At 37.0% G+C, this 9,364-nt stretch overlaps 1 protein-coding gene across 5 annotated transcripts in view; it reads right to left on the bottom strand.

Annotated features, from left to right (window-relative positions):
- Positions 1-983: 983 nt before the first annotated feature.
- PALS2 (protein associated with LIN7 2, MAGUK p55 family member) overlaps positions 984-9,364 on the bottom strand; it is a 105,457-nt gene continuing 97,076 nt past the window's right edge. For all 5 annotated transcript variants that reach the window (XM_058527294.1, XM_058527291.1, XM_058527285.1 and 2 more), the window contains 2 exons: positions 8,959-9,087; positions 984-2,515 (listed from right to left, as the gene is read on the bottom strand). In XM_058527294.1, coding sequence (XP_058383277.1) covers positions 2,339-2,515; positions 8,959-9,087 — 306 coding nt within the window. In that variant the 3' untranslated portion in view covers positions 984-2,338. The remainder of the gene's footprint in view (positions 2,516-8,958; positions 9,088-9,364) is intronic.

Here is a 9,364-nt window from a genome sequence, read left to right as displayed (position 1 = left end):
GCATTTTATACCATATAAGGCTGAAAATATATATGATGTAAAAATCGCCTCTCTTGTGTCTAGACGGTTGAAATACTTCTTGTGCCGCTATAATGATCCCAAAGCCGTTCAGAGGCTCCACGCAGCAGTATGAAGGCGTATCACAGAAGACAGCACATTTACTGAGGATGTGGAAATGAAATTTCTCTTAAAATTTATAGTGTGTTGAAACACTGAGTCTTGACACTGTGCTTTGATGCATGTTGCTTTGAGAAGCCAAGAATTTGATGTAAATATATGTGGTTTAAAAGTTACCAAAGTTATGGGGCTGGCCCCGTGGCTTAGTGGTTAAGCACGTGTGCTCAGCTACTGGCGGCCCGGGTTCGGATGCCGGGCGCGCACTGACACACTGCTTGTCTGGCCATGCTGAGGCCGCGTCCCACATACAGCAACAAGAAGGATGTGCAACTATAACATACAACTATCCACTGGGGCTTTGGGGAAAAAAAGGAGGAGCACTGGCAATAGATGTTAGCTCAGGGCCGGTCTTCCTCAGCAAAAAGAGGAGGACTGGTATGGATGTTAGCTCAGGGCTGATCTTCCTCACCAAAAAAAAAAAAAAAAATTTACCAAAGTTATTAAAAGAATATGAGCCATTTTGCCACCAATTTCTTAACAAAGAACATGACTTTGTGTTCTGGATATGAAATTCTGTAATAAAAAAAAAACCTATAGATTTCTAATCTTAACAACTCAGCAACTTGGGTGTTTTGTTTCACTGTGAAAAAGATTTATGACAACGTGTGCCTGCTGCGTATGGCCATGTGTCTTCTCTTCCCTCCAAGTCCTCCTGGCTGGCGTGCTAGGTGACAGCTTCGGTGAGGGGAAAAGAGATCCAGTAGCAAGGTGTCTGGTGCCCACCACCAGACAAAAATGACCACCAAGAGTTAAGCACCTAACCCTCTAAGTGTGAACACTGTTCACATGAAAAGCCAGCAGCAATATGAGACATGGCTAATGAAGTTTAATGACGAGCTGCGTCTCTGAATACGTTTTAGGAAGAATTTATACCACCCGAGAATCCTAACGGAAGATATTAACTGAGATGAATTTTGGAAATTTGTACATGTTAATGCATCTCAAGGAGAAGAACTGTTTTCCTAATCATTAAACAAAAAAGTGCATTTCCTAACAGAAATGTAAAAAAAACCCAACATTATTTAATATATATTATATAATACATACAATGTACATATTATATAATGTATATATTATATATATATAGATACAACAGCTGACAATTATTTCCAAATTTCATAAATTGTTCAATGGATTTGGTTCTCAGCACAACAAATCGAACAAACACCCTCATGATCACATCACACTTCAGAAAGCACACCAGTTGTTCACAAAACCCCCCAACTGCCACCTGGGAGGCATTCTTTTCAGCGTCACAGACATTTGCAGAGGCAGGATACATTTGCTGACCATATCCTAATAAAAAACTGTATAAAGCAGTAGGTTCATTTTTGTCAGTTAAACTTTTACATGTGAAAATAAATCCACGTTGAGTGTCATTTTGCTGTCAGGTTGTACAGGATAAGGCACTCTCTCAGCCTGCGTGGTCTTGCCTGCTGTGCACATATTAACTCAGCATCAGCCTGTCACTATAGCAAACGAGAGTGCAAGGTATTGCTCTTCATTTTTTCACTCAAGATAGAAACGAAGGGAAAAAACCAACCTATCTGTAGAAATTAGAAATGGATAGCCATACATCTCTGAAATAACTAAACCATGGAGCACTGAGCAGACTTCTGATGTCAGACTGGATGGGAGTAGACAAGCGATAGCACTGACATCCAAGTTCTGCTTCTGTAACCAATCCCATTAGGAAAGAAGGCCAATATCTACTATTTTCTCCTAATAAGAGTAACTGACCCTTCACTAGTTAAATACTGAACTAAATGACAGCTTTACAAAACGATTTCAAGTATTCATTATCACAGTGAAAATGTGAGACCAATGTTTGAGTGAGTGATCTGAAAATTCCTGTGATGAAAAAGGCAAGGGTACTAAATCAAAACATATACAAAATGCTTCAACGCATTTCTTTATGTGATATGAATAGAAAGATTGTCCATAAAAAGTTAGAAAAATTAAGATAAATTATATATTAGTACACCTTCCCAACCACACTTCATATAAAAATTCAGAATAGTGTACTGGTATTTCAATCTACACAATAAAAATGCCTGGGCTTGGCAGGTATCTTCTATCTGTGCATGTATTTTCTTAGTAGAAGGTTTATTTGTTGCAGTCACTTTTAAAAGTTTTATTAATTGTGAACCTTATCGAATCATCAGTAAACCCAGCTGATTGGGACCCACTGTGGCTCCATTCTCAATTTCTCTATGGCAGTCTGTAGTTTCTCAAAGGCTTTGTCTAGATTGTCGTTTACGATGATCAAATCAAAATAGTGGTTGTACGCTCTTTGAATCCGTGCACTTTCGTCCACTGTTTTCTTCAAGTCCGAGTCCTGTCGAAGAGTTTTAAAAGGAAATGTTTATATCACAGTAGATATTTACTCGCTCAAACACCAACTCAAAGTGAACATAAGAAATAAGTAGGTTGGATATTTGTTTATTGTGGTTCTGACATTAATCCTTGAAACCTAATCTATAAGGAGTGTTATACCATCTGCTCATATTCTAGTCTTTCCAGCTGTGTTCATGTTTGCATTTATGAGTATTTTGTATCTTCTGTTTCATTGATATTAGGATAAGATTCCTGACTTTTGCTGACTTTTGCTTTTCCTGATTATTGCTGACAATAATCTAAAGGTGAAATCTAAGGTAAGAAAAGAATTATTGCAGGTGACTGGTTTCTAGCCCAGCTATATCATCCTTTTCAAAAGATTTTTATCTTACGGACTCTGTAAATCATGGAAGCCAATTTGCAGTGGCTATTAAGCTCAAAGCCAAATTTGCTGCCCCCTAAGAAAGAGGATTTTAGAATTGTATTTTGAAGACTAACTCTACATGCTCCCCACCCCCACCAATTCACACGCACATTTTTATTTATTTATTTAGCTAGCATTGTTTATATTTCATAAAATATTTCCAGTTGTTTTGCAGTGATGTGGGGGAATAAATATGAAATGGGTTCTGCATGCAAGTAAAGGTTTTCATTAAATTCCAAGTGTTTTGAAATTTCACAATACTTCTACACGTTCTTCAAACATTTGAGTTCCTATTAAAGTGTCTACTATGTTTCATAATCTGTGGCTATAACAATGAATAAGACAATGGGTTCCTACCCTCTAGTGGAGGAGACAGATAAAGGAAAAATAAACACAAGAACTTGCAAATCGTAATAAGTACTATAAAACAAATCAACCAGGAATAAAGAATTTTGAGAGATCTAACTTTAGAGCAAGTAATTACAAAGACACTGAGTAAATGACATTTAAACTAAGAACTACAGTGGGAGAAAGAGCATTCCAGGCAGAGGAAACAGCAATGCAAAATCCAGGAGGGAAATGACCCTGATGTGTTTAAGATATTGAAAGAAGACCAGGATGGACGGAGGGTTGGCACAGGGGTAGTGAGTTGAGACGAGCATGGGCTAGGTCACGGAGGACCTAGATACAATGGAAAGACATCTCTGGATTATGATGGTGGCAGAGGTGATGGAAAGAGACTGGAAATATATTTTGGTGATAAAATCATTAGGATTAGCTGATGGGCTGGATGTGAAGAGTGAGGAAAATGAATCAATCAAGGATAGCTCTTGAGTTTCTAGCTTGAGTAAATGGGTGGTTGTACAAGATGCAGAGTTGGGGGGTAGGGAGAATATGATTTTGGGGGAAAAATGGTCTACTTTGTACATGTTAAGTTGAAGATGTCTGTGAGACATCCAAGTGGAGATGTAAAGAAATAGGCAACTGGTTATGCAAGTTGGAGCTCTGAGGTCTGGGTTACCTATGCTGTATATAAATTAGGAATCATCAGTATAACAATGGCATACAAGTTAATGAATTTGGTGAAAACACCTACAGGAAAAGTGTAGAGAGAAACAGCTTCCCAACTATGCCTGAGGGACACTAATACATTTTAGTTAATACTTTCACTGAGATTTCTAAATAAGTTTGAAACAATTAAAATATATTTTATTATAGAAGAGGAAACAGGCCAAAATTCAATGTGAAAACAATTCTTAACTATTACAGTCATTAGCAATCTGGCTTGTTAAAAAAAAAAAAAAAAATCAGTTTTTTTTTTGACAATAATAGTTCCTAACCATAATGCAATAACCAAACAGATGGAAAAAAGAATAAAGAATCTCTCTCTATGGCTATAGAGTGATCCCCAAAATATATTGTTAAGTGAAAAATGCAGGCAGACTATTGTATATAATAAGCTACCTTTTATGTGAGAAATGGGGGAGGGAGGATATACATACATACTTGCTTATATTAAAAAAAAAATAGTGAAAATGGCTACCTATGTGGGTGGGAGGGAAAAGAGTGGAAAGGACAGAGAAAAGCCAGATTTTTTTGTTTTTAAGATTTACTTTGGAACTATGAAAATGTATAAAATTATACAAGGAAATTAAATTCAAATAAAAAAAGAGCAATACCTAAAAATCAAAAGCAAAATGAAATAAACCTATGTTTCAAGTTGATGACTTAACCACACAGAAAGGAATTATTTCAGTGACTTTAAAATAAATAATTTAATACCCAGTGGGATATATATATATATAAGAACAATTTCTTTTAAAAGTCTTAAAACTTTTCAATAATCATATTGTTAATATTGATATTGTTATTCAGAAATTATACATATAGTGTGTGCTTGGTTTTTATATGTAAAGTAAGGAATTATGTTAATGTCATCAGGAACCAAGATTTTCAGCTAAGAGGAAAAAAGTTAAATATAAAGTCAAAGAAGTGAAGTAAAAATAATGTAAAATTTGAATTGGAACAATTAAATTGAACTAATGATATATGTTTTCTAAAAAATGAAAATGTATTTCCTACCTCTGGTCACTGAAAAGGCCTAGAAACAATGATCAATTAGGTTAAATGCACACCTTTAACACCTATATTATCTCTAGATACCATTTCCCACTAAAAGGAACCAGGGCTGTTGGATGGCTGGTTCCAGGTCTGGGCCAAGAAATTGGTAAAGATAACCTGGAACAGCCTATCCTTAAGGGAAGCAAAGACTCATTAAAGATTATTGGAGTTGTGTTAAAAAGACTCAGAAGACAAGTTGAATGGCTCCTCCCAGCTGAAGATAGGACAATTTAAACATCAAAAGAGTAATAACAGACCTAAGTACACAGAGAGGAAGTATTCCAAGTGATTTTATAACAGCGATTTGACTGTATATACTTAGTGGGATAAACCCTAAGGACAAAAAAAAAACACGAGGAAGAAAACAGTACACAGTAATCACACCTAGCAGTGTTGGTGTACTTACTCTCATGTTGTGTGTGTACTGTGGGATAAAGCAAAGGAGCAATTATGTGATATTCTAACATTCCCAGTGTTTTTGAGAACTGAGATACTCAACACAGGAGAATGGAGTTATAACATACAAGAGGTTAAATAAAAACCCTGTAATCCTAAATTTGATTGGGAAATTATCAGTATGAATTCATTATACAGTTCCTTCAAACATATAAAGAGAAAAGCATATATCCTTGTGCTCTGTTTACCTAAAATGTGTAGCTAGAAACAATAACCAATCTTGGGACAAAGTATTACTGTCTTAAAATACCATTTATCCTAAAAGGAACCAGAGCTTCTTGAAAAAATAGCTGATTCCTGGCCTGGAATAGGAAATGTACAAGACAAGCCAGGAACATTTGTCATACCAGATAGTAAGGGAGCTATCCAAGACCATTAGGCTCATGAAATAAGCTCTCAAGGGCCAACTTGAATAAGCTCCTATTGGTCAAAGATGGGACAATTTGAGCATCAATAAGAAATAATAACTGCAATAGAGTAAAACACATTAAATAAGTTTAAATCTATGTGTTCATGATGAAACCAAAAAACAATGAAAACAATCCTTATGTGGTCACTGTCACCTCTGGAGGCTCTTAGGGAACAAACCCATTATTCTGAAAACTGACCCATAAAGGGAAAGTATCAAGCATATATCCTGACTTTCCTATATGAACTCTACTTCAGAGTAATCAACTAGTTGATAAAGTTATTTTTTTAGAAGAAATCTAGTTTATAAACACAGAAACAATCACAAACTTAGAATATTACCACTTTACAATCTCTAAAAAAAAAAAAAAAACTGATCCAGGCAAAGATCAATACAATTTGCTAAAATCATGAGGTGAAAAGCTACTGGGGAACTTTACAGATCAGGCTAACATCATCTGAACCCACTGATTCATCTTATTACAAAAAGAGAGACAGCCTTTCATATGTCTCATAATGTAACAAAACAAGAAATACCACTTATTATTCTTGAAAAAAACTGAACCTGTATCTGGTCAAGCCTCTATCAGTTCACAGGAAATACAAGGAACAGAGGAAAATGACAGAATTGGTAAAATCCAGACATGGAACATTCTGTAGGATAAATGACCCAATTTTCTGAACAAATAAATTAGAAGGTTAAAAGAGAGAGGAGGGAGGGAGGCAGTGAGAACCTACCAGAGTGAAAGAGACTAAAGAGATGTCTGCTTCCAGATAAGATGTAGTAACAGGAATCAGACTAACCCTCCTGCCTGACAACTAAAGCAGACAAATGCACAGAACAATTGGTTTTCAGACATCGTACATCAGGCAACGAAAGACAGAGACCTCAGAGAGACAGGAAACAAATGAAGTGAGCCCCATGATTACCCCAGCTTACTGGTTTCAAACAGTTTCTAGGCTGCAGCACAGCAAGGCAGAGCCCAGGAGGAGCCCACCAAACTCTTTAAGTCAGGAGAGAGTTGAGAGTCCAGGGAGACCAAGGCAGCAAGAATTCGCAGGACAGAGTACCGGAATGGAAAAGCAGCACGGTGAGAGAACTTTGGAGCCTTGCAGGAGGTCCCCTTCCAGCATTCAGCTGAGTACCAATCAGTGCATGTGTACAACTAACCGAGGCCACCAAAGAACCACCAGAAAGGATGAGGGGTATTCTTCCTGAGCCAGGAGCAATACCTATTGCACCAGGCAGAACAGAACCTCATGATGCACAGGCCATTTGGGAGGGTACTCAAATGGTCTTGCTTCCATAGTGGAGAATAATTGCCCCTAGAATGAGAACAGCTCTGGTCTTCCCTAACAAATTTTAAAAGCAAGACCAGAAAGGAACAAACTATTTCCAAATAACTGCATCCCAGAACAAAGCTCACAATGCCTGGCATCCAGTAAAAAAATTACCCAGGATTGCCAAGAAGCAGGAAAATACGACTCATAATGAGGAGCAAAGTCATTCAATGAAAACCGATCCAGAACTGACACAAATGTTAGAATTAGTAGATGATGACATGAAAATACTTATTATAACTATATTTCAGATATTCAAAAAGTTAAGTAGAGGGCTGGCTCCATGGCTTAGCGGTCGGGTGCGTGCGCTCCGCTGCTGGCGGCTGGGGTTCAGATCCCGGGTGCGCACCGACACACCGCTTCTCCGGCCAGGCTGGGGCCACGTCCCACATACAGCAACTGGAAGGATGTGCAACTATGACATACAACTACCTACTGGGGCTTTGGGGAAAAAAAAAGGAGGAGGATTGGCAATAGATGTTAGCTCAGAGCCGGTCTTCCTCAGTAAAAAGAGGAGGATTAGCGGTCTTCCTCAGGAAAAAGAGGAGGATTAGCACGGATGTTAGCTCAGGGCTGATCTTCCTCACAAAATAATAAATAAATAAATAAAAGTTAAGTAGAGATAGGGAGCAACCACAAAAAGAACAAAGACGACTAACATTACTTGGTTTCAAGGCTTATGAGGTACAGGGTGGGAGGAGGTGGAAGCAGCAGGAGCGGGGGATTCTGAAGGGGCACAAGGAAACTTTCTGAGGTGACAGGCAGGTCTGCTATCTTGACTGCGATGCCTTCACGGCCGTATACATATGCCCAAACCAACTTATCAAGTTGCACACTTTCAATATGTACAGTTTATTGTATGTCAATTACATCTCAATTAAGCTGGGGCAAAAAATTTAGAAGACATCAAGTAAATGCAATGTGTTAATCTTGTTTGGATTCTGATTTGAACAAATCAACTGTAAAAAAAAAAGATAAATCTTGGGGAAACTCAAATATAGACTGAATATTGATGATATTAAGCAGTTGCTCATTAATTTTTTATGTGTTAATGGTGTTATGGTTATGTTTAAAAAGTTTTTATCTTTTAGAGACAAATACCTAAGTATTTATGGTTGATATGAATCAAAGATTTGCTTCAAAATAATTCAAGGTAAGAGAGGGAGTGAGGAGAGGTTGAACTGAAACAAAAATGGCCACGTGTTACTGAAGCTAGGTGATGAGCACATGGGAGCTCATCTTTTTCCTCTTTTGTGTATATTTTAAATTTTCCATAATATGAAAAAAGAGAGAGGGAGAATAAGAGAAAACATGTAACAGAAACTAAAAGTCAGAGCACCTAACTCTACTGGTAGTAAACCATACGATGAACATGCTTGTTAATGGTCTTGGGGCCCAGATTCCTCATTAGTAAAATGTCGGGGTTGGATTAATATGCATATTTTAATACTGGCCCATTTCATTTACATAGGGGGAGTAAACTTTTGTTTTAAAATAAAGTGAACAATGATTTTTAAGTAAAAGCAATACTGTTCCAAATCCTAACTACATCTAGTAAATAATCTTTTACTCTAGAATACCTTATATAGTATATTTATTTCATAAATATGATTAGATAGAGTTAAACGTGCCCAAAGGAAAAGGAAAAATTTCAGGAGGAAAATAATATTGTTATCCTGAGAAGAGCTGCTCACCGTCAAAAGCTTGGTAGTAATGCCAGCATCCACCACAGCCTTGTGCATGGCACGTAATGTCTCTAGTTCCGGAGCAGCAATAAATACAACATAGGGCATGAACTCGGATGTCCTCAGCACTTTCAGGGCCTGTGTAGAGAACAATTACAAACCAATTTATATAGGATTAGAATTTGAATTATGTAACCCTTTAATTTGTACTAAATACTAAATAATCAAAGTTTATCTGCCTTCTTCCTAAGTACTAAGGATTTAATACTTGCCCCCCTTCTAACCTTTTGATTCCATACAATACTTTCCTAAAATAATGATCCATTAATTGTGTTCTGACCTCAGTTTCACTACTCTTTGATCCTCTTGAATAAAGGAAAGTATTAAACTTAATGATCCAAAAATCATCAAGAAT

Source organism: Diceros bicornis, chromosome 3, assembly GCF_020826845.1.
Source record: "Diceros bicornis minor isolate mBicDic1 chromosome 3, mDicBic1.mat.cur, whole genome shotgun sequence".
In the NCBI taxonomy this organism is placed as follows: domain Eukaryota; kingdom Metazoa; phylum Chordata; class Mammalia; order Perissodactyla; family Rhinocerotidae; genus Diceros; species Diceros bicornis.
Note: the sequence above shows the minus strand (reverse complement) of the source record. Positions and strands in the feature narration are given on the sequence as shown.